Here is a 25,815-nt window from a genome sequence, read left to right as displayed (position 1 = left end):
TTATAAACCCTTTTCAATAAAACATACAAATTTGAGCATTTCAGAAGCTTTGTTCTTATTCCAAGATGCTTTAGATTGAAGATTCATTAAATCCTCTTTCAAAGCAGTTTTGGTTGCACACAACACAAATATTTCCATAAGCCCTGATCTGAGTAAATAGGGATAAATTCTTTGTACTGGGGCAAGAGCATTGGAGATCCATTGGACACACCACCGAGCCCAGGCAGTTTCCAGTCATTTTCCAGTCCTCATCCATGATTTAAAGGAGACTTCTTATATGACAATGCTCTTTGCTTTTCTGTTTCTAAGCTCAGCTCTGCAGAAGCAGCAGAGTTCTGACATTTTCAAGAAATGATGAAAGGCATTGCATTTGCATAGATACTCAAGGATGTTTGCTTTAGAAGTGAAACAGATTTGGGAGAAAAGGAAAAATATGACAATATATTCATCAGCTTACATAACTTCTGTTAACTTCAGCATGACCAACAGCTAAAACGAAATGCCTATTTTTACTTCTGGTGTATCTCTGAATAAATGCTGACCAAAGATGCCACAGTGAAATGATAAGTTTTCCTTTCTATTTGTTTTTGATTTGGAGGAGCACCTAAACAGTATATGACCTAGGAAGAAGAGGAGTTGAAAGAGTAGAGCATATTTGCTCTTTTTTTCCATTTTATTGTTTTGAAACTATAAATGCACCTCCTCCTTTTGTTGTGGCCAGATAAGCCAAACTTCAAATAAAGAGCATGAAAACGTGCTGCTGTATCTCTCTCAGCACCTGTAAGCCCACACATGCTGTACACCTGGCAGTGTGTGGAGGCTGCCACCCTGACACAGGTGGCTGAAAAGCTGGTTTGAAGCACGACTCTAGCCCATCACAACCATGTGCACAGGCAAGAAATATGCCTTAGCTCGGCGACTGCAGCTAACAGCTCAGCTTGGAGCAAAGTCTGCCTGCAGTAGCTACAAAGAGCCTTGGCTATGAAAAAGCCCTGCCCTCTTTTGGAAGCAGAACTTACGTCCTATGATCAAGGGCGGAGAGCACAGCTAAGGTGCAGGGCCTGACAGATGCAACTGGGAAAACCTTTCTGCTCTGAATCCATTTACATTTTCCATTAGAGAGAGCAACACCTATGTAACTGTTTTGCAGGCAAGTCCATGGAGATTTTCTGATTACCCTTTTAGTAACTTACAAGACAATCAACATCCAACTTAGCCAGACTTTTAGCAGCCACTCCTTACACAGCTTTGTCCACCCACGTTATTCCCTAAAACTAGGGAGTGAAGTTTTATTAGGAAGGATCATACCAGGGTACCATTAGAATACTGTCTGTTTCAAAGCCGAAAAGGAAGCACAATAGTCACACCTCCACATTCCCTTCTCTACCCACTATAACAGGAGCTAAACAGTGCTGTTTACAGTGCTATAGCACAAAGCCAACCTGCCAGGCTTCTAGCAGAGCAGAAAACTGAGTTATGTGCCTTCTCTTCCCAACTCCCCTGGCACTTGATGCCTGTTCTAGCTGCCCTCCAGGTAAAGGTCTTGTTAATGAAATTTATGTCCAGATCATGGGATTGCAAAGGGAAAAAAATGGCATGACAGTTATGGCCTAGAAGGAACAGTGCCTAGGCACCAGTCTAATGCCAGAAGGTTCCCCACTTCTCACTCTCCTCACCCTGGTCCTAGTCTTAACCTAGCCCTAGGCCTGGGCTAAGATTTCTGCCCTGGGACAGGCTAACACCCCAGGCTTCCATTACTGACGGGAGAGTCCTGCTGGCAAGAAACCCTCACTAGGACAACCCAAACCACTTTGAAGATGGTGTGATTAAGTGATCTCACACATCGCTGGTGGCAATCTTGTATTAAGGAAAGTTTTGAGTATACAGGCACTGGTCTGTGAGACCCAAACACCACGTCTTTAGTAATGCATCATGGGTAGCAAAGAAAGAACACAACAAAGGGAAAAGACAAAGGAAAGAATGAACAAACTCTGCCCTGGGCTTCTCCTTGCTCTCAAGCACTTTCAGATTAAGCTGTGAGAAAGGTGATGATTTTGTTTGCCACAAGAATCCTTTTTCCTCATATTTCAGATATACCACGAATTGTCAGGACAGACCTAGAAGAGAAGCCACCTGAAAAAGCCTACGGGCACCCTGTGCTAAGGATCAGAAGGAAGCATGGCAGCTCTTCTCGTGTTTGCTGAAAGAAGCAAATGACTGATGCTCCTGAGGCCCGTTCCACCAGCACCCCCATCTCCTGCAGGCACCTTCCGACCCGCACTGCTTGAGCTGGCTCAGCACCAGGCTCACAGGAGACTCTGCACACCCACAGCTGTTCCTTAACATGGCCAAACAAATAGACAGAAACAAAGCCGGCCTGAACACATCACCTATACGCTGCCGCCCTGGCCTCTTCCCATTGCAGAGCAAAAGAATTCAAAAAGAAACCCTTCGAGGGAACGGAGCCAGAGCAGGGCGGGGCGGAGGGGCGGGAAGTTCATCAGGAGGCAAGGCGGCGAGAGGAGCCGGCCTGGTGTCACCGCGCAGGCACTGCCGCGGACTCCTGGGGACAGCCCGGGCGCCGCCGGCCGGGGCAGGATGTGAGCTCACGGCACCGCCCCTTCCCCGCCCGCCCGGCGGTGCCGGTTCCGCCGCCCCGAGTCCCGCCTCGCTCCCTCTCACCGCCTCCGGGGCCGGGGGTCCCGGCTCCGTCTGGGCCGGTGAGTGCTGCGGCGGGACCCGCGCCCCTGGGGCCGGCCCGGGCGGCCGGGCCTGGGCAGCGGCGGCGGCCGGGCCCGCTCGGGGCGGGGAGCGCGGCCCGCGGGCCCGGGCAGCGGGGCGGACCCGGGGCTGCGTGAGATCCGCGCTGTGTTTGTCCGCAGGCAGAGCCCCGGCGCGGTGCCCGCGGAGGAGGTGCCGCCATGGGGAACCAGCTGGCTGGCATCGCCCCCTCGCAGATCCTCTCGGTGGACAGCTACTTCTCGGACATCCACGACTTCGAGTACGACAAGAGCCTGGGCAGCACCCGCTTCTTCAAGGTGGCCCGAGCCAAGCACCGGGAGGGGCTGGTGGTCGTGAAGGTGTTTGCCATTCAGGATCCCACCTTACCCCTGACGAGCTACAAGCAGGAGCTGGAGGAGCTGAAGATAAGGTTACACTCGGCACAGAACTGCCTCCCCTTCCAGAAAGCCACCCTGTCCGAGAAGGCCGCCATGCTTTTCAGACAGTACGTACGGGACAACCTTTATGACCGAATTAGTACCAGGCCGTTCCTGAACAACATCGAGAAAAGGTGGATCGCTTTCCAGATCCTCACTGCGGTGGACCAAGCGCACAAATCTGGAGTCCGCCACGGTGATATTAAAACAGAGAACATCATGGTGACCAGCTGGAACTGGGTTCTTCTAACTGACTTTGCCAGTTTTAAACCAACTTACCTTCCTGAAGACAATCCTGCTGACTTCAATTATTTCTTTGATACATCCCGGAGGAGAACGTGTTACATCGCCCCCGAACGCTTTGTCGATGGCAGCATGTTTGCCACGGAGCTGGAAAACATGCGGGACCCTTCCACTCCTTTGGTAGACTTGGCAAATAGCAATCAGCGAACAAGAGGGGAGTTAAAACGTGCAATGGATATCTTTTCTGCAGGTACTTGGAGCTATCAGGTGTTACAGTGCAGAAGAACTTTACTGGGGTTTTTTGATTCTTTTTTTTTCTTTTCTTCCAGCAGGCTCGGAGAGCAGCTTGTTAAAAACGTGTGTATTTTAAGCATAAAGACCCAAAACTTTTTCATTCACAGAAAAGTACAAAGACAACACAGTAGGCTACATAATTTAAGTGTATTGCTATTATCTGAGGAGAGAAATCACAAGCTATTCTGTTATGGCTTACCTATGCTCTAGGAAAGAGCTGGTTCTTCAAGGCACAGTCCATCATCTTCTATTGGCAGAGAAGCATGTGCCTCATGGGACCTGAGAGGAGAACCCAGTCCGTGGCCCAGTTCTGGGGGGACTGACACAGCTTTCAGGGTAATTTGGCAATACTGGCTCTAGAAGCCCCTTTTTTTATTTTCCCCACAGGCACAAAGTGGGGGCAAAGTCCTGTTATGGTCCCACTCATAAATACTAGTTAAGAGTTTGACTGTGGGAGACTGCCTTGAGTCTTGGCCTTGTCTTAAAAGTCATGACTTTAGCTCTTTTTTGGGGTTTTTTTCTCCCCGTAAAGTGATAGAAAATTAATTTGAAGGAAATGGTTACTTCATTTTACAAGTTGCTCTTATGGCCATAATTCCAGGACACTCCACTGATAAAGCAGACTATTGGGAGCAAACTGCATCAGCAGGTTCTTTGAAGAGAGACTTTTGTCATGTACACAATACTGAGGGTCTGGTTTTGGCAATCATATGTGAGTGAATATATGCTGTCCCCCAGAAGTTGATATTCTGTTCCAGCAGAAGTTATTTTACCTTTGGTAAAAAGGCTGCTTAATTTTGACCTACTACCCGACCCATGCTGACTTACCACACTCTTCTTCCACATGACAGTGATGTGGGTTCCTTTTCTAGTGATGGATTTTCCAGCTGGCAGGTGGCTGAAGTCACTACCTCATGTTTTCTAATTGCAAACTCCTCTGCTGTTGACATGCTTGAAATAAATTACTTGGAACAGATTTCAGGGATCAAGTATAAAAGCCAGGTTTTGGAGCTTGAGATGTTATCTCTCTTCCGAAAATATATTTTGGCTACTCATTTGCCTTATTTTTAATTGTGCAAAGACTTGTTTAGGGTTTGTTCTTGTCTGCATATAGAAAACAAAGTTAAAGTGTCTGTTTATAATCCTTTGACATCTTTGACTCCTTTTTTTCTTTCTGTCCCAGGCTGTGTAATAGCAGAGCTCTTCACAGAAGGTGTACCCTTGTTTGATTTATCTCAGCTTTTGGCATACAGAAATGGCCTCTTTTCCCCTGACCAAGTCCTAAACAAAATTGAAGACCGCAGTATCAGAGAACTGGTAAGGATGGGCTACAGAATTAGAAGCACCTGTGTGTTCTGTTTGCAGTTTATTTCACCTACTTCGGTGACAGATTGCTTATTGTTTGGGTTTGGGTTTTGATGTTTTTGTATTACAAATATCTAAACCTTTGATCTTTCTCTCCCACTCCCTCCTACTTCTTCCTTTCTCAAGGTCACTCAGATGATCCATCGAGAGCCAGATAAACGTTTAGCAGCCGAAGATTATTTGAAACAGCAACGTAACAATGCATTTCCTGAAATATTTTACACTTTCCTTCAGCCTTACATGGCCCAGTTTGCCAAGGAAACGTTTGTGTCAGCAGATGAGCGTATATTGGTCATACGTAAAGATCTGGACAACATCATTCACAACCTCTGTGGGCATGATCGCACAGAGAAGGCCGAGGGAGAGACAAAAGAGAATGGGCTGGTTATTCTAGTGTCTGTGATAACTTCCTGTTTACAGACTCTCAAGTACTGTGATTCAAAACTGGCTGCTTTGGAGCTGATTCTTCATTTAGCACCAAGATTAAGTGTAGAGATTCTTCTGGATCGTATTACTCCTTATCTGTTACATTTCAGCAACGACTCTGTGCCCAGGGTGAGGGCAGAATCAGTGAGGACACTAACTAAAGTTCTTGCTCTCGTCAAAGAGGTGCCACGCAATGATATTAACATTTACCCAGAATACATTCTGCCAGGCATTGCACACTTGGCCCAGGATGAAGCCACCATCGTCAGACTTGCATATGCTGGTAAGAGGGCATCCAGTCAAAACTCCAAATCTTGAGCTTTTCTGTGTTCTCTTAACAGCTTCTGTTAGTAAAACTCGCCAGAAGTCTCAGAAGTGACTGCAGGTATGACACCTGTAGTCCCATTTCATTAGCTCTGATTGTTTTCATAAAATGGCCTGATGGAACTGAATAAATAAGAAACTGACTTAAAAACATCAATGTGTTGCTGGGCTGCAGAGCTGTTTTCCAACAACATGATATTTGATATGCTGGGGCTGAAATTAGATTATTTGCTCTGTAGTAAACTGGCTTATACTGTAACAGATGTTTTCTGTAGATGTTAGTCAGATGTGAGTTCTGCACAGTTCAGGAAGAAGCTTTGTAGTTATGCCCATGTTTGCTATTTACTATGTGTCCTTACTTGCCATGACTAGCACATTTTCATTGGGTTTTGGGTTTTTTTTAGTTGAAAAGGTCAGGTGATGTTTTTCTTTTGTTTACTAAGTAAACTGATAAAAATAATTATTGAAGACTTTGTATACTTAATGAATAGAACCAATTGTTTGTGGTCACCGTGATCAATTTAAATTTCAAATACATTAATGTATTTGTAGGTAGTCTAACTGGGTTAATTTCTGTTAATATAGTACCCTTTTGGAAGTGGTCAGACTGGTGACTTAAGAGTATTTGGCCTGGGCTGTGGACCGGCTCCTTTGGCACGTTGCTGTTGATTTGGATGGCACTCAGCATGGCTGCTTAAGTGGGACTTCGCCTTGATGTTATTGTTCCTGTGCCAGCAGTGGCTGACCCATATAATGCAGCCTGAGTTGCTTCAGCAGCTTCCAAATGGTGCAAAACGGTGCCAAATCGTCCGGACAGATACCCTGACAAATGTTCTAAAGGTGGATTCCAGGGTAACAAGTTGTTATTCCCTAGGATACATGTCCTGGTGTGGTGGTTTGTTGTTATTTTGTCACAGTCTACTATGTGGCAATGTTAGTTAATTCCAGGCTATTTGGCCTTTACCTTCTATAAAATTATTTAGTCACTAATTGGGCTGGTTCTAGAAGAATTAAATTAGTCATTGTTACACCTAATATCATTAGGATTTTTCCACTTGTTTACATGACAAAAGTACTGTGTGATTTGATGTACTTTAGTAGCTTTGCTGGGAGTCAACAGAAGTGGGTTGACCAGAGCACTCTGTGTAATTTCAGTCCTGTTTGCCCATCGTGAGTGGTGTTGTCAGTGGCTGTAATCTCTCTTCAGGGGGATCATCAGACTGATGTAAATTGGCAAAGTGGAACAATTCTTAACTTAAATGTTTTCCTTTGCAGAAAACATAGCATTATTGGCAGAAACAGCTCTGAGATTTCTGGAGTTAGTACAGCTGAAAAATCTGAATATGGAAAATGAACCAAATGGTGAAGAAATGGATGAAACATCTCACCCTAGTGATAACTATGACACAGGTAATGTCACTTTTTGCCTGCTTATAATAACAAATCATGGGCCAAAGCTTCTAGGTAGCACTGATCAATCTCATCTCTCAAAGTTTAGCCTTCCTATTAAATGGGACAAATGTTTTGCCTTGACCAGTATCAAAGTGTGTGACAGCTTCCTGCAGAGACAGACACCTCTGCTCTGAATGTTGTGAGAGACAAAAAAGTATATAAATGAGTATATTTTTCTTCTCCAGAGATCCTCAAGGTATTTGACTGTGATGCTGGTTGCTTGGTTGCATATCCAGCTTATCTCATAAACAAGACAGCTGCAAAAACACGCCTGTGTTCCAAGTACTGCTTCTCTTGGAGTGGGAAGCAGCGTTAGCTTTGGAAAACCTGTCAAATTCTAGCATAGTCATTGCACTGTATTTTTCATTCTTCCTTTTCTGTCCCTGTGCTTCACAATTCTTGTCTGTTTGCCTGAAAAACTAAGCATGTGGATGCCATTTGGCAGTAACGTTACTGTAACACTGTATTATAACTAGCACAGAGAATGAATTAAAATCCTAAGGATGGATTTTCTTTTCCTTTCCCTTTGTAAAGACACATGGTAATAAGTGACCTGTGTGTTATCTCCTGTGTCTTTTAGTGTTACATAAATTCCCAGAAGAACACTGGGCAAATCTAAGCTGGGAAGAGTTTGTAGTTAAAAACTGTCATTTCTCTTCTGGGCTAAGTAGCGCAATCTGTGACTAATCAGAGTTGGTAAACATCCTGCACATATTCCATTTGGGGAAAAGGCAATTATCTCTTAACTAGTTACAGGATGATACTTTAAAATAAAACAGCAACAAATCTACTAAAACCAAATATAAAAGATCCTCTTCAAATTCCTTCATGTAAGGTGTGGGGTGCTCAGAATTGCTGAGGAGTGGGAGAGGAAGCTCCATCATTTGGGCTGTGTTTCTAAGAAATGCTGTCCCCTATCCCTTGAGATAGCTTGGAGATGAAGGAAGCAACGCAAAGAAGAAAGAAGCTTGAGTAGTTCTGTTCTTTTCACCCTTTTTGAAACCATGAGAAATTTGAACCCAGGAGGCAGATTTTTCATGTAGCTGATAGACAGGGTCACAATAGAAAGCAAATTAGCTGGACTTCTGACTGCAGGCGAATGATAATCACCCCTCAAAACTGCTGCAGCAGTAGCTGAAATTTTTGTGTTGCTTGTTTGAGATCCTGCCTTGTAGTTTTCAATAATATGCAGTGCATTAACAATCTGTTACTTCGATTTAATAGAAATACTTTTTTAAATTGTGTCATGAAGTAGAAGCCATAGGCAAGGTCATCTTCAAATTTTTCATCAGTATTGTTAGATTAACTACAGAAATTTATTGAAATTGGAAGCACTCACTTTTCGAAGTGTTTTTATATTCCTCTTTGTATGCTTAATGAAGTGAATCTATCTGCCTAAATAAAAACATAGTGTTGGTCTGTTGTCAGTTCACAAATTTTGAAATTCATAGTCAAATAAACATATCAAACCAAAATTGCCTCAAAGCATTTTGTTTACTGTGGTAATATTGCTGCTGACTCATTCTGATGCTTCTTCACATCTGCATATCACCTATATGTATAAAATGAATGGAATCATCTTAGTGAAAGTTGCAACAAGTTTAGAATAAATTGATCTGGGTAAAAATGTCTCACATTTCTCTACTCTTTGGCTTTGTCACCACCTCATGCTTCGCCTGAAGTCTTTGGTAAGCCCTTGTTGGAACTTTTGAGGTTCTGTTGCATTGCCAGTTTTACTGAGTCAGGTGTTGTTCAGGATGACCTATCACTATAACTGCTTTAGCAGCAGGTGGTACGCATGCACACGCTGTTTCTCCTCAGCCAAAATGTTCATCCTGTTGTCCCTTGCAGAGCTGCAAGCCTTGCATGAAATGGTCCAGCAGAAAGTTGTGACTTTGCTAAGTGACCCAGAGAATATTGTGAAACAGACACTGATGGAAAATGGAATAACGCGTCTGTGTGTCTTTTTTGGACGTCAAAAAGCCAATGATGTTCTTCTGTCTCATATGATCACTTTCTTAAATGACAAGAATGACTGGCATCTTCGAGGAGCTTTCTTTGACAGCATTGTTGGTAAGTGTTTGGTTTTGGCCATACAGAGTGGAAAGAAAATAAATAAATTAACAGTTTCCAGGATATGAAAAAAAAAAAGTCATAAAAGGACATAAAAGTCATTTCTTATAAAGATTTTTAGAATTTATAAGAAAATAGTTTTCTGAATCATTGGGTGGGAATGTTTCATTAGGGAATGAAGATGAAACAATGTAGATACAAATGTATACTTCTTTTAGTCCAAATATTTAATACAAATGTGACTGAGGCATTTAAGTCTAGGGTAGATTAACATTAAAAAATTGGAATTTAAGTGCTTTTTTCCTTCTTTGAGTATCTGCTACAGCCACTAAATTAAAAAGCTAAATTGTGGCAAGTGATTACTAGGATTTCTGCAAGCTCTATAGTAGATGCATCACTTCACATGTGCACATGGTCCCATTCACTTCAGTAGATCAGTTCATATTATGAAAAGTAGGCATTGGTATATGCTGAAGTTATAACTGGAAAAGTTTTTGTAATGCCTTAAAACATCACCTGAAGATTCCTGTTACTTCAGAATACTTCATAACAATTTAAAAAAAATCTTACCAATAATGACATCAGCTGTTAAGTGTATCTATCCTCCATGTATGTTGGAAATCCACATGACCATTGCTGAGAGTAAGTGCCCAGGATTTGTGGGTCAAGAAAACTTTCCCAAGTGCAGTTCCTGAGAGCAAAAATGGTGCTTCAGGTGCATGGTAGAAAAAAACAATCATGATCAAACTTTCAGTGGGGCCATTATGGTAACTACACATTCCATTGTAACTGGAAGCTACAAAATTCTGTGCTGGCAAACTGCCAAAAAGTGATATTGATAACTTATCAGAAATTGTTCAGAAGGAGCAATGGAACAGCCAAAGCACAGGTCCGAGTGTCCTGCCTTCTTGCATAGGACATAGAGCCATGTGAGGCAATTAAAAGTGAATATGTTTTTAACTCCTCTCCCAGGGTCCATTCAAAACATCCACAGAAGAATTCAGATTAAGTTATATTTTTATTTTACTTCAGGCATTTGCACATCTTTAGAACCGAGCTCTCCAACTGGTATTTAAGTAAGTGCAGGCACTGCTGACTGTGGCTGTGAGCAGATGCTCTTCTGTAGCAGTGGCACTGAGGGTATTTCTCTTTCTAGTGCTGTTTCTCTCTCCTTCCTCCCTTCCTTTTAGCAAAGGGTTGCAAAGTCCAGCATTAAGACATGAACAAGTATATTGATTATTACCTTATTAGATTAGAAGTGATAAAGTTATTTTATGTTTACTCTCAATTCTGATAGGAAGACATAGAGTTTTCTGGTGTTTATCAGTTTGGTTTGGATTTTTTTATTACTTTTATGTTTCAGGTGTTGCTGCTTATGTTGGCTGGCAAAGCTCATCAATACTCAAACCTCTGCTTCAGCAAGGTCTCAGTGATGCTGAAGAATTTGTCATTTATAAAGCCCTCAATGCTCTTACTTGTATGTGCCAGCTGGGGCTCCTGCAAAAGCCCCATATTTATGAGTTTGCTTGTGATATAGGTAAGTTGGAATACTGGAGAATACCCTGTTTTCCTAGTCAAGAAAAGAAATCTTAGTACTACATAAAGCTCCACTGTCAGGTTAGCTGTCCAGAATACAAACCTGTAGTTTTGTTTTAGAATCTAAACAAAATTGTGGTATGGACCTACTGCTAGTTGAACCATGTTAGTGCTCAAGACTCTGAAAGAATAGTTTTGGTGGAACAAATTGGATGCATCTTACCAGATTTTATATAGGGCAGTAGCAAAAAACACTTCACTCCAAAAACTTTCTGCCTCAAGATCTTTCCTTGGTCTACATGGCAACCTGCTGTAAAGAAAAAGTCCTGGTTGCTTCTGGTAGTCCATCAGGCACATAATTTGCAAACTCTTACACATTAGCCTTGGCAGATGAGAGAATTCAGACAATCATGATCCTTTCTTATTCTAATACCATAAAAACCCATTAACTCAATACACCCTTGGTTGCAGAGTTGGTGTTTCCTTCCTGATCAGGCTTATCAATTTAATTTACATGTGCCCAAGATTTAGCAGCTATTTATGGAAAAAAAAAAATACCAAATGATCTTTTGAAATGTCGTCTGCTTCTTCTTAATGTTACAGTTTTACAAATGCACTCAGAATTTGGAGCAGATGATCTGTGATTACATCTCTTGACTAGATACAGTGTCTTGACAACAACTTCTTAAAGCCCACATAATTAGGGGGACTTCTGAGTCTTGTAATCTCGTAACATAAGTAGTGACTCTTCAAGGAAGAGAAGGAAAGCAGGAAGGAATAAAGTATTTACTTAAAAAGAAAAAAATAAATCACCGGTTTTAGGATTCACTGTAATTGTTAGAATGGGGTTGAGATTTATTTTTGGATTAGTCTCTGTTGCAAATCTGTAGTTGACAATTAGGGATTGAAATGAGCAAATAAGGAAAATATGCTTTTTGGCAAGAGCAAGGAAATTGAGCAGCATGAGTACAGTGAAATCCATGAAATAATTTCCTCCATATGAATGTTTTAACCTTGGTGCTCTGGAAGAGAGAAGGCTTAGTTTGGGAGTAATTCTGTTAGAAGGAAATTACATCACAGGCTGCCATATGCAGGATGATCTCTCTCCTATATGAATGATATATTTTAACAGCCTATTTTTCTTTCAGCGCCATTCTTGTGTCACCCTAATCTTTGGATATGTTATGGTGCAGTTGGATTTATCACTGTGGTGGCACAGTATTTGAATATTGCTGATGTCTATTGCAAGCTAATGCCATACCTCCATCCTTTTATCACACAACCAATAATACAGGTAATACTTCCAATAATATTAATGGGAATATGTCTGGACTAGCCATGATCCATAAGTTTGTCTTGGCCATGGTCCTGGCTATAAGGACCATATATACTTTTTTTTAAAATTATGATTACAGGCAATATTAGTTTTTTTGATCTCTGCTGGCAGATTTATAGAATGGTCCTTGTGTTCTGTGTTTTAAAGACTGTTGTCTCAAATTTGTTGCAAAATGCAAAATATTTTACAAAGTGTAAAATCAGCAAGTATGTTTTTGGTTCAAGCCTTTTCTGCCTTGTTTATAGTCAAACTCTTGCAATATTGTACTAGTTTATAGGAGTCTAAAAAGGATGGAAAGTTGGCTGTGAAACAAATTGGTTTATGTTCTGTGCTTTCATATACAAGACTACTCTGTTAATTAGTGATTACCGTGCTTGTGATTTCACCAGAACCACTCCTGTGTTTCAGTGTTTTGCCAAGGGTCAGGGCACAATGCTCAGCATGAATTAAGTCATTTACTACTAGTGCATCTCCAGGAGTGACCTACATGATGCTGGTAGTATCACATAGGCATCTTTGCATACAACTTCAGGACCTGTAGACTGCACCTCTCGGGTGTTTTAATAGATGAAGAAGAAATAATTGCAGTATGTACATTGAGAAATGCATCCTGTGTTTAACATTTTGTTAAAAACCTTGCAGATGAGAAATTCACTATAATAACATTTTTCTGTGTTTACATGTTCTTTGTGCAGTGTTTTAGTCATTGATTGGTAAATTTGTCTTGTTCACTTCCTGTGCTGTATTAGTATATAAATATTTTCTTTTTCATTTTAGTATATAAATATTGTCTTTGCTATGCAACACTGTATTTAGCAAGTGAGTAGTGGGTAACATTAAGTAGGACTGTAATATTAAGTCTTCATTCTGGACCCATTTTGAAGATGTGTTTCTTGTAGATAGCAAGCTATGAGAAGTACTTGATAGGAAAGAGGGGAAGAGAATGGAGACAATCTGACATGACCAACACAGATCCTATTTTCAAGAAGGGAGACATGTTGAATCTAGATGATTTGTAAAGGTTATATGGATATCATCATGTTGACTGGTCTGTTGTTTTGAATTGCAGGTAGACAAAGAAATAGTCCTGTTAAGTGTACTTAAGGAGCCTGTCAGCCGTTCCATATTTGATTATGTCTTAAGATCAAAGGATATCACAAGCCTCTTCCGGCACCTGCACTTGCGTCAGATGAAGAGAACTGGAGCTCTCTCTGAGTGCCCACCCCCAGAGGACCCTGCCATTGCACAGCTCTTGAAGAAGCTTCTTTCACAAGTAATTGGGTTTTATTTGTATTTTAAAAGTCAGGCTCTGTACACTTCCACAAACCCTGACCTTGCAGTTCCTTTTGTGAAGGACTACCAGTCTGAGGTTCTGATCCCTCAAGCCATTAGCTTCACTGATTTCAGCATATGCTTGTGGGACAAGTTGTTCAGAGCTTAAAGATGTTTAAAAGATCTGCCAGATGTAGAGACATACAAATAGCACCTAAGTCTTTAAAAAATGGCTGTAAGTCTCAAACTTCTGATGCATCCTTGATGTGGCAGCATTACAGAGCATTGCTGGATTAAGTGCATTGTGCTGGATAAAGGAGTATGTATTTGTCAAAGTGCCAAAAGGAAATGGAGCTGGAAAGTCTTGAGGGTTATATGTGAAGAGGGGAACATAAAGAATCACCCCCCCAAAGTAGTGAGAACTGGGAAGAGAAAGGACTGTAGCTGCGTGGGGTTTTTTTCCCCCCATGGCATGTAGGCTGTAAGCATGGTCTAGGTTGCAGCTAAGCAGATTGCACCAGAAAATGATTCAGCATTCAATTCTCTTCTGCCCTTTCACTTTTCCTTGCCCCATTCCTTAGGAGGAAAGATATTCTTACACTGCAGTAGCTTACCTTATGTTTCATGTGAGCTTTGAATTCTGGGAATGTATTCTTCTGCACTTCTGAGCCAGTCATTAATTTTACTGCTTCTTAAATCTTTATGCCTTGATGCATGTTATTGTTAAGAGAGAGTAATATTACCTTTTCTTTTATTCTGTAGGGGATGACTGAGGAGGAAGAAGACAAACTGTTAGCACTGAAGGACTTTATGTTAAAATCTAATAAAGCTAAAGCCAATATTGTGGATCAGAGCCACCTGCATGATAGCAGTCACAAAGGGGTGATTGACTTGTCAGCTCTGGGAATAACTGGAAGACAAGTGGATCTTGTTAAAACAAAGCAGGATTCTGATGACAAACGTGGTTAGTATATTTTGTGATCTATATAGTTGAAGTATAGCCTTCCTTTCAGGGTGTTCTCAGTAAATCAGCCTACATGACTATCTCCATCCTCACTGAGTTTGCAATAGGAAAATTACTGCTTCTGTTTGAAATGTGAGGTGATTAAATGTTCTCTGATAATTGAAAAATGGGAATTATTTTTTCCCCTGAGAATATTTTAAATTATTTTGACTGCATGTGCAGTTGTTCAGCTGATTGTGACAAACAGGACTCTAGTGACTCATGGCAACAGTGTAAATGTTGGAGGCTACATGTCCACTCTGTTTCCTCTCAACAAGGGCTAAGCTCTTTAACTGTGAAAATCCTGGGTGTTTTCTTGAGGCAGCCTGAAGAAAACCAAAAACTCCTCAGGCTGGCACTGAGGAGTTGCCAACTGTTGCTCACCCATGTACATGTGTTTTGGCCCTGGGGTTCTTCAGCTTGTTATCGACTCCCATTTTCCTTTTTTTACCTGCTCTTCTTTCAGCTCAAAAAACCTCTAACATTTCCTTGTTCAGATGTGAAATCCACTTGCTGCTAACTATTCCAGTTCTCTATATCCTCAAAATTCTCATTTACCAGACAGTTTGAGCTTCCTCTTTACCCTCTCAAGCTTGTAATTCCCTCCTCTATTACATCACTGGTAGGTTCTGTGTTTTTACATATAGAAATACAGAAATATCTGGAAAACCTATAGCTATTACCATCTTATTTCCAGAATTAGGGTGTTTTGCTTAAAATTGTAAAGGAAAGTACAGAAGTGTAGGATTTTTCTTTTTTTTTGCATCCTTGAATGAGGAGTCAACACGATTTAAAACTTAGTGTATATGAAGTCTATACTTGAAGTAATTTATTTCACCCAAAACTATTACCCTTAAAGTCTTTATGCCTTTAATTTTTCTTCACTGTCTTTGTCCAAATTTAATTTGTTCCATGATTTTTTTCTGTCTATATTTACAGTTCTAAGGGACTCTAAAGGAATGCTGGAAATAAATAAATTTCCTATTTAAAGAGGTAATGTACTTGAATCTACAAGTACATTAAGTGAATCTACAAGTGCGTACAAGTGATGTTGCAGTTATGATGGGAAACTGATTGTATTTGACACCAACAATGATTGTTGGTACTCATTGCTGGGTGGTTGGACTAAATGACCCAAACCCTTCCATGATTCTATAAGAAAAATTTATCATATGGAGGAGTCTAATCCTGAAGCCTTCTAGATGTAAGCTTTCCCTCTAGTGAAGTGATTTATTACATGAGTCAGCTATAGGATCCAGAGGATGGTGAACACATGAAGCAGGTGCTTTGTTTGGTTTCCCTCATAAATGCTGTCAGCTGATCTCCACAACATAGCACTAGGGTTTTCTCTGTACCTAAATAACAATCTGGCATGTAAACATTAGACTTCCATGTAGTGTCAAAGTAATGACAATCCTGAGTGAATGTTGTCATGGTAATGTTGGGGTGTTTTGTTTTTTTCTTCTCCCACCTCCTCCCTCCCTCCCTCCCAACTCCTTACAGCTAGAAAACATGTAAAGCAAGATTCAAATGTAAATGAAGAATGGAAAAGCATGTTTGGGTCCCTGGAACCCGCAAACATCTCCCAGCCAATATCCAAAGGACATGGGCAAACTACTGATCCTGAAGCCATCCAAGCCGGGAAGCCACTTCGTTCAGAGTCCTCAGCTGGCATTTCTGCCACTTTGTCATCCTCTCCACAGGTATACCTGAAAAATACTGTGTTTGCATCTTACCTGAAATGATTTAATTGTTTTAAAGTCAGGTGGGACTATAGGAATGTGATGTTCTTGTTTTGTTTGGGGGTTATTTGACACTGGCCATGCTATTGGCTGGTGTCTTCTTCAGCAGAGTTGCTGACTTTCAAGTTCTTATTTTTAAAATAGGAACTGAGAGAGGACTGAAGTAAGTTTAGTCCCTTGAGCTTCACTAACAAATAGATGCTTTGCACAAAGAGATGGGGCTTTGTGGATTGGACAATTACTATTTAAACTTCTTTGGCAGGGAAGACTTTTCCTCAAATTGAATGTCCTCATACATGTTGTGAGGAAGAGATATCTTGGTTTTAACTTGGAAATCACAATAGCATTTAGACATCTTGTACCTGTAATACTAAGTACTGGCTAGAGGAGGATAGGCTGGGAGCTCTGCAGGCCATGGTGGCATGTCTTGACACTGAACATTCTTTTCTGTTTGGCTTCTAGTTGGAGATTAACTTCTGCTAGCTTTAAATGAATGTGTCTACCCTGAACTTAAGGGAAACACTTCATACTTTGATTTTTAAAGCCCCATGTATATGAATTTGAGAGCTAACCTTTAATTTTGTCAGTCTTGAGACCAATAACTGCCTCTGTAATAATCACATTAATAGGTGTGCACAGCACATTACAGTACCTTTAGACAGAATATAGAACAGAGTAGGCAAACAGGGTAGAATAAGAGAATATTAATCTTTTATATAAATAATAATTTTCACTACTTTTAATTTTCTTAATGCAAGCACTATTTTTTCAAAATGCTAATTCATTGCTAATTGATTCAATAAAAAAGATTTTTTTCCATTTTTATTCACTGTGTGTGACACGGAAATCTCATGAGGGGGATTTATCTGTGTGTAAAATGTAAGGCATATATTTTTAAGGGCTGATTTCCTACAGGCTTCTGATGGAGCAGTTGTCCAGCCCAGGAAACCAACCCTGCAAGCCCTGAGCAGCACAATGTCCCCATCTGCACACCAGCTGCGCATCACCACCTGCAAAACTGAGCTGCAGCAGCTGATCCAGCAGAAGAGAGAGCAGTGTAATGCAGAGAGACTTGCCAAACAGATGATGGAGAATGCTGAGTGGGAGAGCAAGCCCCCACCTCCAGGTACATCACAGGCCACTGAGGTTATTAGATATAAAAATATTATGTGTGTGTGTGTGTGTGTGTGTGTGTGTGTGTGTGTGTGTGTGTATATATATCTCTATATATATATATCTATCTATATCTGTATGTGTGTGTGTGTATGTGCATGAAAATATATATATATATATGTGTGTGTGTATATATATATATATATATATATATATATATATATATATATGTGTGTGTGTGTGTAATTTGAGTCCAGACATCATCCTTTCATGGAAAAAATGCAAAGGATGAGGAAAAGAGGAAATTCTTGGTTTAAGAAATATATTTACTGTGCAGAGCACCTATGACCTAGTGTCTAATTTAGAATTGAGCAAGTAGGCTTTTGCTTTTAATATTTAAAATGCCTTAACACTGTTTTCAGTGCTGTCTGTGCTATGCAGTTGTAATGAGTGTCCTGCTATAGCTGTTAGTGGATGGATCTAGGGGGCCTTGCATGTTCCTGATTTAGGTTGTGGTTCTGTTTTCCCTGTAGGATGGCGGCCCAAAGGGTTGTTGGTAGCTCACCTTCATGAACACAAGTCTGCCGTGAATCGCATTCGGGTCTCTGATGAGCACTCCATTTTTGCCACTTGCTCAAATGATGGCACAGTGAAGGTCTGGAACAGCCAGAAAATGGAAGGAAAAACCACTACAACCAGGTAGCTTAAAAACCTATGGCAGCTGGGTCTGCAATTTTAGAGTGAAAAATAAAGTAGAGCAGGGAGCAAAATATGAATCACTTGTGGGTGTGCTGGAAATATCAATAAGGAGATATATTAGTGTTCCTCTTGGCTTGCATTTATAATATTAGATTGCTGTTTCAATTAGTTAATAAAAGAAAAAATGCAAAGGGACTGCTTTGTAGCCATAATAATTACAGGCTTTTTGATTTCATTTCTGTACATATATAAATATATTCTGCTGTTGTTGTTTAAAGCCAACACTGGTTTTTTGGTTTCTCATTTTGGAACAGCTAGAAAATGTTATTTTCATACCTTTCTCAAGAGCCACCTGTTTTAAGTAGGTGTTTAAGAGAAGTAATTTTTTTTTAAGTGCCACCAAAAATAACCTCTTTTTTCTCTCCCCCTATTTCTCTCTGTACTGTTTAGATCAATTTTGACATACTCTCGGATTGGAGGACATGTAAAGACACTTACATTTTGCCAAGGTTCACATTACTTGGCTATAGCTTCAGATAATGGTGCCATCCAGCTTCTTGGTATTGAAGCCTCAAAGCTCCCTAAATCTCCTAAAATTCATCCAATACAAAGCAGGTATGTACTTAAAGCAGTTAAATCTCACCACATACAGAGCTCAAGCTGTTACTATATTCCTCAGATAGATCTTTAAATTTGCTCTAGGCTTCCTGCTGGCTGAGCCCAGAGTGTACTGGAAGGCTGTAATCCATGTTCTTATCCTGCTTCATAAAGAAGGGTTGAAAGGCAACTGTGCAGAGCTGACCATTCTTAACTATAGGATATTTGTACTTCCTGTGTCACTGAACACATTATGAGCTTGAAACAGCCATTCTGAATAGTTCTCAGTTTTTTTTATTTATGTGCTGGGATTGGTTAGTTCCTTTGTTACAATCTTAATACTTAAAAAGTGATTTTGAAAGTTCTTCTGCGGGTCATTAGATAAATGTTTACAGACATAGCATGTGATGTTGCCTAAGCCCTGCAATTTTTCCTCTCAGGCTCTTAATGTGATAAGTTGGTAGAGATATAGGGATGGGGGATAGTCTGTAGGGGAGTCTTTGGGCTTGATTTAGCTTTTTCTTACCTCCATATGAGCAGTGTTTAAATATTTGGCACTGAAGCTACAGCTTGATCTTCCAGTTTGAGTGAGAGGTATGTCCAGGCCTGAGAAAGTACTCACACTTGTGAGTGGGGTCTCACAAGTGTGGAGCAGGGAGAGGGAGAATCATCTCTCACAAATCTGATTTGGTTCTTCTGTTGTGGGTGGCTTTTTTGGCTGTGAGCAGACGGTGCTGGATCATGCTGAGCTTCTCACCAGCCAGCACTCCCAAGTCTTTCTGCTCAGGGCTGCTCTTAGTATATTCTCAACCCAGGCTGTGTTTGTGCTTGGGATTGCCCTGACCCAGGACACAGAGCTGTGTTTATGTTTGCAAAGGGCTGCTGACAGCCTTGCAGGTCCTATCAGCAGAGAGATTTGAGAGAGCATAAGCATCCATTGTACTGAATTCAGAAAGCTGTTTCTGGCAGATGCCTTGAGAAGTGACACAAAGAGGAAAAAGCTGCTCAGCATAAGCTGTGGGAAGGAGTCTTCCCAGATATGGAGGGAGTCATATCTGTGCCTAAATTAGTTTATTATTTTATCCCAGGTCATTAGATCTGAAGGATGATGGCTGTGTGGTAGACATTCATCACTTCAATTCAGGAGCCCAGTCAGTACTGGCTTATGGAACAGTTAATGGATCTCTGGTTGGATGGGATTTGCGATCCAGCAGCAATGCTTGGACGCTGAAACACGATTTGAAGTTAGGCCTCATAACTTCATTTGCTGTGGACATACACCAGTGCTGGCTGTGTATTGGTAAGCCTGTATTTCTTGTTAGTTTCCCTCTCTTCCCTGCCCCCCCCCTTCCTTATGGTTTTCTCTTACAGTAACTACAGCTCAAGCTTTTGCTTGATCTGATTTTACTAGTGTATGCTCTTCTGTAACAAGAGGAGTGAAATATCCTCTCGTCTATATTTGAGAAGCATTCTGCCTGCTAAAAACTTGAGGCTGAAGGCCATCTCCCTAGGAACAGAGCACAAACATAGGGACAAAACCTCGTATATTTATCCCTCTGACTAAGGGAAGCTTTTTCTCACCAGGAACGAGCAATGGTACCATGGCATGCTGGGACATGAGGTTTCAGTTACCTATCTCCAGCCACTCTCATCCTTCCAAGGCCCGAATCAGACGCCTGCTCATGCATCCTGTCTATCAGTCCTGGGTAATAGCAGGTAAAAGATGTCTTAAACGTACCTCACAATTGCCAGAGGTTGTGATTAAAGCAGCTTTTTTTTTCAGCTTCTGCTTCAAGCCCTGGTGGAGAGTTGAAAAGAAAAAAAGTAGGGTTTAGCCATTGTCAAAACGACAGCGTTTACAATTCTCATGTTCTGAGCATTGCAACTCTCATGAGGGGCCCTCCCTGTGTGTTGTTGACCCCATCCCTTTTTAACGACAAAATGTTACAAAAGATTAAATTCAAAGCCATGACATACATTGAAGTTGATGGGAAATCTGCTACCACCTTCTGTAGATCAAAGATTGAATTCCAATTCCCCCTTCAATCTAAGCCAGCTGTGTCATGGGTTAGAACTTTTGGAAATCTCCAAGATTCCTCATCTGATACACTTACAGCTGCTTCATCCTCACTGCATGTGGCACTGTCATAGACTTTTATGTGTTTGTGTAGGAAACGCATTCTGAAATGGAGAAGTACCTTAAACTAATCCTAAATAACAAAATTTATCAAGTTGCTGTAAAACGAGAGTAGTTTGAGTTTCATATTTTACTTGCTTTAAGGCTTCACTTCCTATTTTGAGTTATTACCCACCTTGGGAGATAAAACAATTTCCTCAAAAAAACATACAAATAAAGCAAGTTTCACTGTGCTTTCTAGTTTGTTTCCTCCCTGTGAAAGACTAAAGGAATGACAGAGTTCATAATTTTGGATTATTATTAAAAAGTCCTTGCCTGCTAGGTTGCTGCCAGGCTTGTAAGCAATCCCTCGAACAGAATTCTTTACCTGTCCACATGAGTGTGGAAGTTCATTGTGGCTACTGAACTCTCTAACTTTGGATTGTTTTCTTACTTGCATAGGAGTGTTCTCCAAAGTCCCTTATAACTACACTGAACACACCATCTATCCTTCATAAAGAAGGTTGAGAAGAAATCTAGGGAGGAAACTGAGGGTTTTATTCATTTTTAAAAGGGTTGGGAATTAAATCAGGTTTCTTTTAAACACTTTTAAATCAGGCACTTTTAATTATAGTGAAGGTGCTTTCAAGCAGTAAAACCAAAGTACTAAAGCAAGACTAACACAAGTGCTACAGGGAGCAAATAAGAGTGTCTGTATGTCATACCCTCTATGTCATGTCAGTAGAGCAAACAGCAAGAGCTAACCAACCTGTTTTGTACTTTTTGCACTGGCTTTATCTTTTCTGTAGCTGTTCAAGGCAACAATGAAGTCTCCATGTGGGATATGGAAACTGGTGATCGACGCTTCACTCTGTGGGCCAGCAGTGCACCACCTCTTTCAGAACTGCAGGTCTGGTCTCTTTCTTTTGCAGTTTCTGTTCTGTAGCCAGGGTTAGAACAATCTTAGACTCCATGCTGTGCATCAGTACAGAACTTGCCCTGGGATTAATTTTGGCACCATAACTGTTTTACTTGTCAGAATTAAATGCCCTTTGAAAAACAGCAGTGTAACGTAAATCTTCATTGGTACCTTCCACTGTCTATGGAATGTACTTGTAATACTCACTTGTTATACTCAGCCATGTTCTTAGAAAAACAGTGGGCTGGTTAAGCTTGTAAGGATGATGACAAAGCCAAAATTCATGGTGTAGCATCTTGTACTTTTTACTAGCTGTTCCTGGGGCTATGCATACTTCTGTAAACATCTGGTCTTTTACACATTCTTTCTGAAATATAATACCACTGCTACACTAATCCGCTAGTTTAAAGCATGAAGTGGTTCTTCCTCAAGGACTTAATTATGAAAGAATCTGGAATATGGTTCACAAATCCATAGACAAAAATTACCACAGCTGCTTCTATAAATGTTGTAAATGCCTGTCTGGAATCTACTTAAACCTAAGTTTGTATGTGCTACAAGTATTGCAGGTTGAGTTCATTTCAGTTCTGCCCTTTTTTACACAGGGAGCTCCATGATCTAAGATAGTTTTCTTTTGTATATCTGTCCCATAATGCCTTCATAACCTAAAAATTTAAGGCTGCCTGCCTGATTCTTTTAAAAATAATCTCTCATCATTGAGAATGTAATTTCCAGGATTCAAACAAAAAAGAGGATTATGAAGGGTTAATTCTGTTGTATTGCTCTGTAAAGTGTGAGGGAGCAATTCACATTAATATATTAAGATGTGGCCTGTTAAAGTGACTTGGCATTTGCCAGAAAGATTTGGAGACTGGGTGGATGAATGTGGCAAGGAATGCATTCCCTTTCTGAAGCATGGTGACAGCTATTGCTGATGAGTTATTTTTACATATCCCTTTTTCCTGCTAGCCTTCTCCTCACAGCATCCACGGAATATACTGTAGTCCAGCTTCTGGTAATCCCATATTACTGACAGCAGGCTCAGACATGAAAATAAGGTAATCAAACTAAACAACTTCCTTGTTTGTCACCCTCCCCTCCACCCCTGCTGGTGTACTAAATTTTCCCAAGTGTTGCCTAACTAATCTCTAAGAATCCAAAACAATAATACTGAACATGTGTTCGTTAGTAAGCATCACTGAGCTGTGGAAATTGTTCTCAGCAAAAGGACTGCAGAACTTGGTGCTTCTCTGAAATGTAATGTGTACTCTGAAACACAGTGGGTATCCTTCTGTAAAATTCTTCATGGGCTTCATGACAAAAACCAAAAAATAACTCATGTGAGCTTAGCATGAGTGTAAATTTCTCTGCATCACTCCCTTCCACTACGTGTAGAAAGCAGATAGCATTTGTGCCCACTCATTTTCGTCATAAGAGCAAGACTGCTTTTAAGCAGCTGTTTTAAACTGATAGAATTGAACCTCTCACCTTGATTTTGTTTCTTCATGTTTAGGTTTTGGGATCTAGCCTACCCTGAGAGATCATATGTTGTTGCTGGAAGTTCTAATTGCCCATCTGTTTCCTACTACAGGAAGATAATCGAGGGCACAGAGGTGGTTCAGGTATTTTGCTTTGTCTAATAGACACCTATTCTGCTTGCCTTTGGATGGCCCTATGGATTGTACTCTTTGCATGATGTCTTCAACTGTAACTTGCTTGCTCTTACTTTTTGTGGATGGTGTCAGCATTGCATTTTTTTGGCAGGTGGAAGGAAGCTACTTTAAAAGAAAAACATAATTTGTTTTTGACAGAATTGGGCTCAACAAATACTACTTACATGCAGAAGCCAGAGTCATATGTTCCTTTTGGGATATTGAAATTTAGACTTCTAATACTTTGGGCTTTGATCAGTGTTTGGAATGTCTTTTGGGTAGGACCTTAGTATGTGAGACGTACTGGCACCAGGATAATACAGTAGCTGCATGCTGAAGGTTTTGTTACATCCTTCCGAGTGACTTTGGGAACTGGCAGTGTTGCTAGTTGTTAAATAGCACAATTTTTGTGTCAGTTCAACAAATTGAGTGCTATTTCAAAGGTGACTGAAACAAGTCAGCAGGAGTCTACCCAATGCACTGTTTTTTAGTCTTTCTTCTCAGACTTCTAAATTACATTCATGCTGTTGAAGCTGTTTTTATAAAAGCTTTGGGAAGCCAAGATGTATTTGTTCCTATAACTCTTTCCCCCCTATTGGAATATCAAATCTTAGTGTCATTGAAATAAATATGAGAAAAATCCCCGTTTTTTACTAATCAAAGACCTGTAAAGTCAGTTCAGATTAAGACTTAGGCTGTGTGTGATGAAAAGAAATCAATCAAGGAGTAATCCTGAGAAAACTGTCAAAGGGTGTGAGGTGGTATGTTTGGGCATTTTTGTTTGATTGGCTCTTTGGCGGAAGAGGTTTTGCAGTCATCTTACATCTACAACCTAACATGGATGTCAGTCTCTCTTTGCAAATGCTCACTCTTCTCTAAATAGTATTCTCACTTTGTTTTTATACAGGAAATTCAGAACAAGCAAAAGATGGGGCCCAGTGATGAGACCCCTCGGAAGGGTCCAGAGTCTCTCCCAGTTGGGCATCACGATATTATCACTGATATCGCGACTTTCCAGACCACACAAGGGTTTATAGTAACTGCGTCAAGGGATGGGATCGTTAAAGTATGGAAATAAAAATTGTACTAATATATAGTATGTAAATATTTGTAATAAAGAAATAGTGTTATAATGAAGTTTTCAAGGACTGTTTCCAGTTAATGGAATGGACTGGACTTTAAAAACTATAAAAGTAATGATAAAATCAGTTACCTGTATCCTACCACCCTGTTGGCACTTCCTAATCACTTCTTATATTAAAGCTTTTAGTATCCATAGCATTTCCTTGAAATATCAGGGAATCTATGAAGTCACTTAGCTTGGTTTTGACTATATTGTTCTTCAAGAACCTTTCAAAAAATTGTTTAAGGACGTCCCACATGACACATTCTAAATGTACACAAAGCAAAGAGCTGGTGTCTAACTGCTCCTGTGTTGAATCTGAGAAATTAAATAAGAACCAGTGCACTGATGTCCCTGTACATTCTAATAACTATAATAAAGTCCACTTGAGCTTCCCTGTTTGGTACTTGGGTTTCTTTACATCTGTGGTTCCGCTGCAGTGATTCCACAGTCTCAGCTGGCAGAGCCATTGGCCTGTTAATTGTCATTTGAGATCATCTTAGCATTGTGTCAATCCTCGTCAATCCTCAGCTGTCCTTTGACAGTTTTGTCCTTGCTTCTCAACTGTGCCTTGCATCCAGCTTGCTTTAAACTTGGGTCTAAAGCTAAGCTCTGCTGTCCTGGGAACCTAAAGCAGCACCACCAGGATGGTCTTCTCTGTCATTCAGTATGGATGTCAAAAATAGCCAAAACATGGCTTTCAGCAGGAAGTACTTTTTCGTCATGGAATGTTCATGTGAGAGGCAGTTCTAAATGTCAGACAGGGGCCGTAAATGTTATCACCACCCTTCTACTATCTGATCCAATTCTTCAGATTTCCAAATCCTTGGCAGACTTAAACTTTACTAACATTCCTTACCTGCAGTTCCAGGTACTACTTTTCCCCCTAGAACTGGTGATTGACCCCCTCCTCTGCACAGATGGACTCAGAAGGTCACTGACAACAAACAGCACTAATTAGACATGTATTTCTTGAGTGTAACTGGAAAAAAAATGGAAGCCTATTTCTCTACAGAGTGTCTGATAGAAGCAGGGAATGCTCTTAACTTGTGAACTGGGTTCTTTGAAGAGACAACACATGAAATAATGACTTGTTTAAAAAGTCTGAGAATTCAATGGAAAAATACTGCCTACTTTTCCCTATTGAGTGCATTACTTGGATAATTTAGTATAGTAGACATTGCCCCAAGTGTAACAAAAGAGGAAGTGGGCTCAAGAACAGTGTGACATTTCTTTGCAGACCTTATCACTGCTGCTCCCTGTTATGCTGAAAAAAGTTTTTTCTTGGCTTTGTATAGAGGAGCTGGTGCTGTCCCTTTATGTTGTATGAATTCAGAAATAAGGAAGGTTTTCTCAGTCCACTTGTATCACA

General features: G+C 40.6%; 1 protein-coding gene across 1 annotated transcript; it reads left to right on the top strand.

Moving 5' to 3' along the window:
• Positions 1 to 2,632: 2,632 nt before the first annotated feature.
• Positions 2,633 to 24,838, top strand: PIK3R4 (phosphoinositide-3-kinase regulatory subunit 4). The gene is made up of 20 exons (XM_059847422.1): positions 2,633 to 2,720; positions 2,883 to 3,651; positions 4,879 to 5,012; positions 5,187 to 5,769; positions 7,086 to 7,220; positions 9,114 to 9,335; positions 10,699 to 10,872; positions 12,020 to 12,165; positions 13,277 to 13,480; positions 14,242 to 14,443; positions 15,986 to 16,185; positions 17,140 to 17,350; positions 17,871 to 18,036; positions 18,487 to 18,651; positions 19,722 to 19,933; positions 20,218 to 20,349; positions 21,559 to 21,659; positions 22,638 to 22,726; positions 23,182 to 23,290; positions 24,228 to 24,838. The coding sequence occupies exons 2-20, from the start codon at positions 2,922 to 2,924 to the stop codon at positions 24,396 to 24,398; spliced, it is 4,086 nt and encodes a 1,361-aa protein (XP_059703405.1). The 5' UTR covers positions 2,633 to 2,720; positions 2,883 to 2,921; the 3' UTR covers positions 24,399 to 24,838.
• Positions 24,839 to 25,815: the final 977 nt, after the last annotated feature.

The sequence above is a fragment of the Haemorhous mexicanus genome, chromosome 1, assembly GCF_027477595.1.
Source record: "Haemorhous mexicanus isolate bHaeMex1 chromosome 1, bHaeMex1.pri, whole genome shotgun sequence".
NCBI lineage: Eukaryota > Metazoa > Chordata > Aves > Passeriformes > Fringillidae > Haemorhous > Haemorhous mexicanus.
Note: the sequence above shows the minus strand (reverse complement) of the source record. Positions and strands in the feature narration are given on the sequence as shown.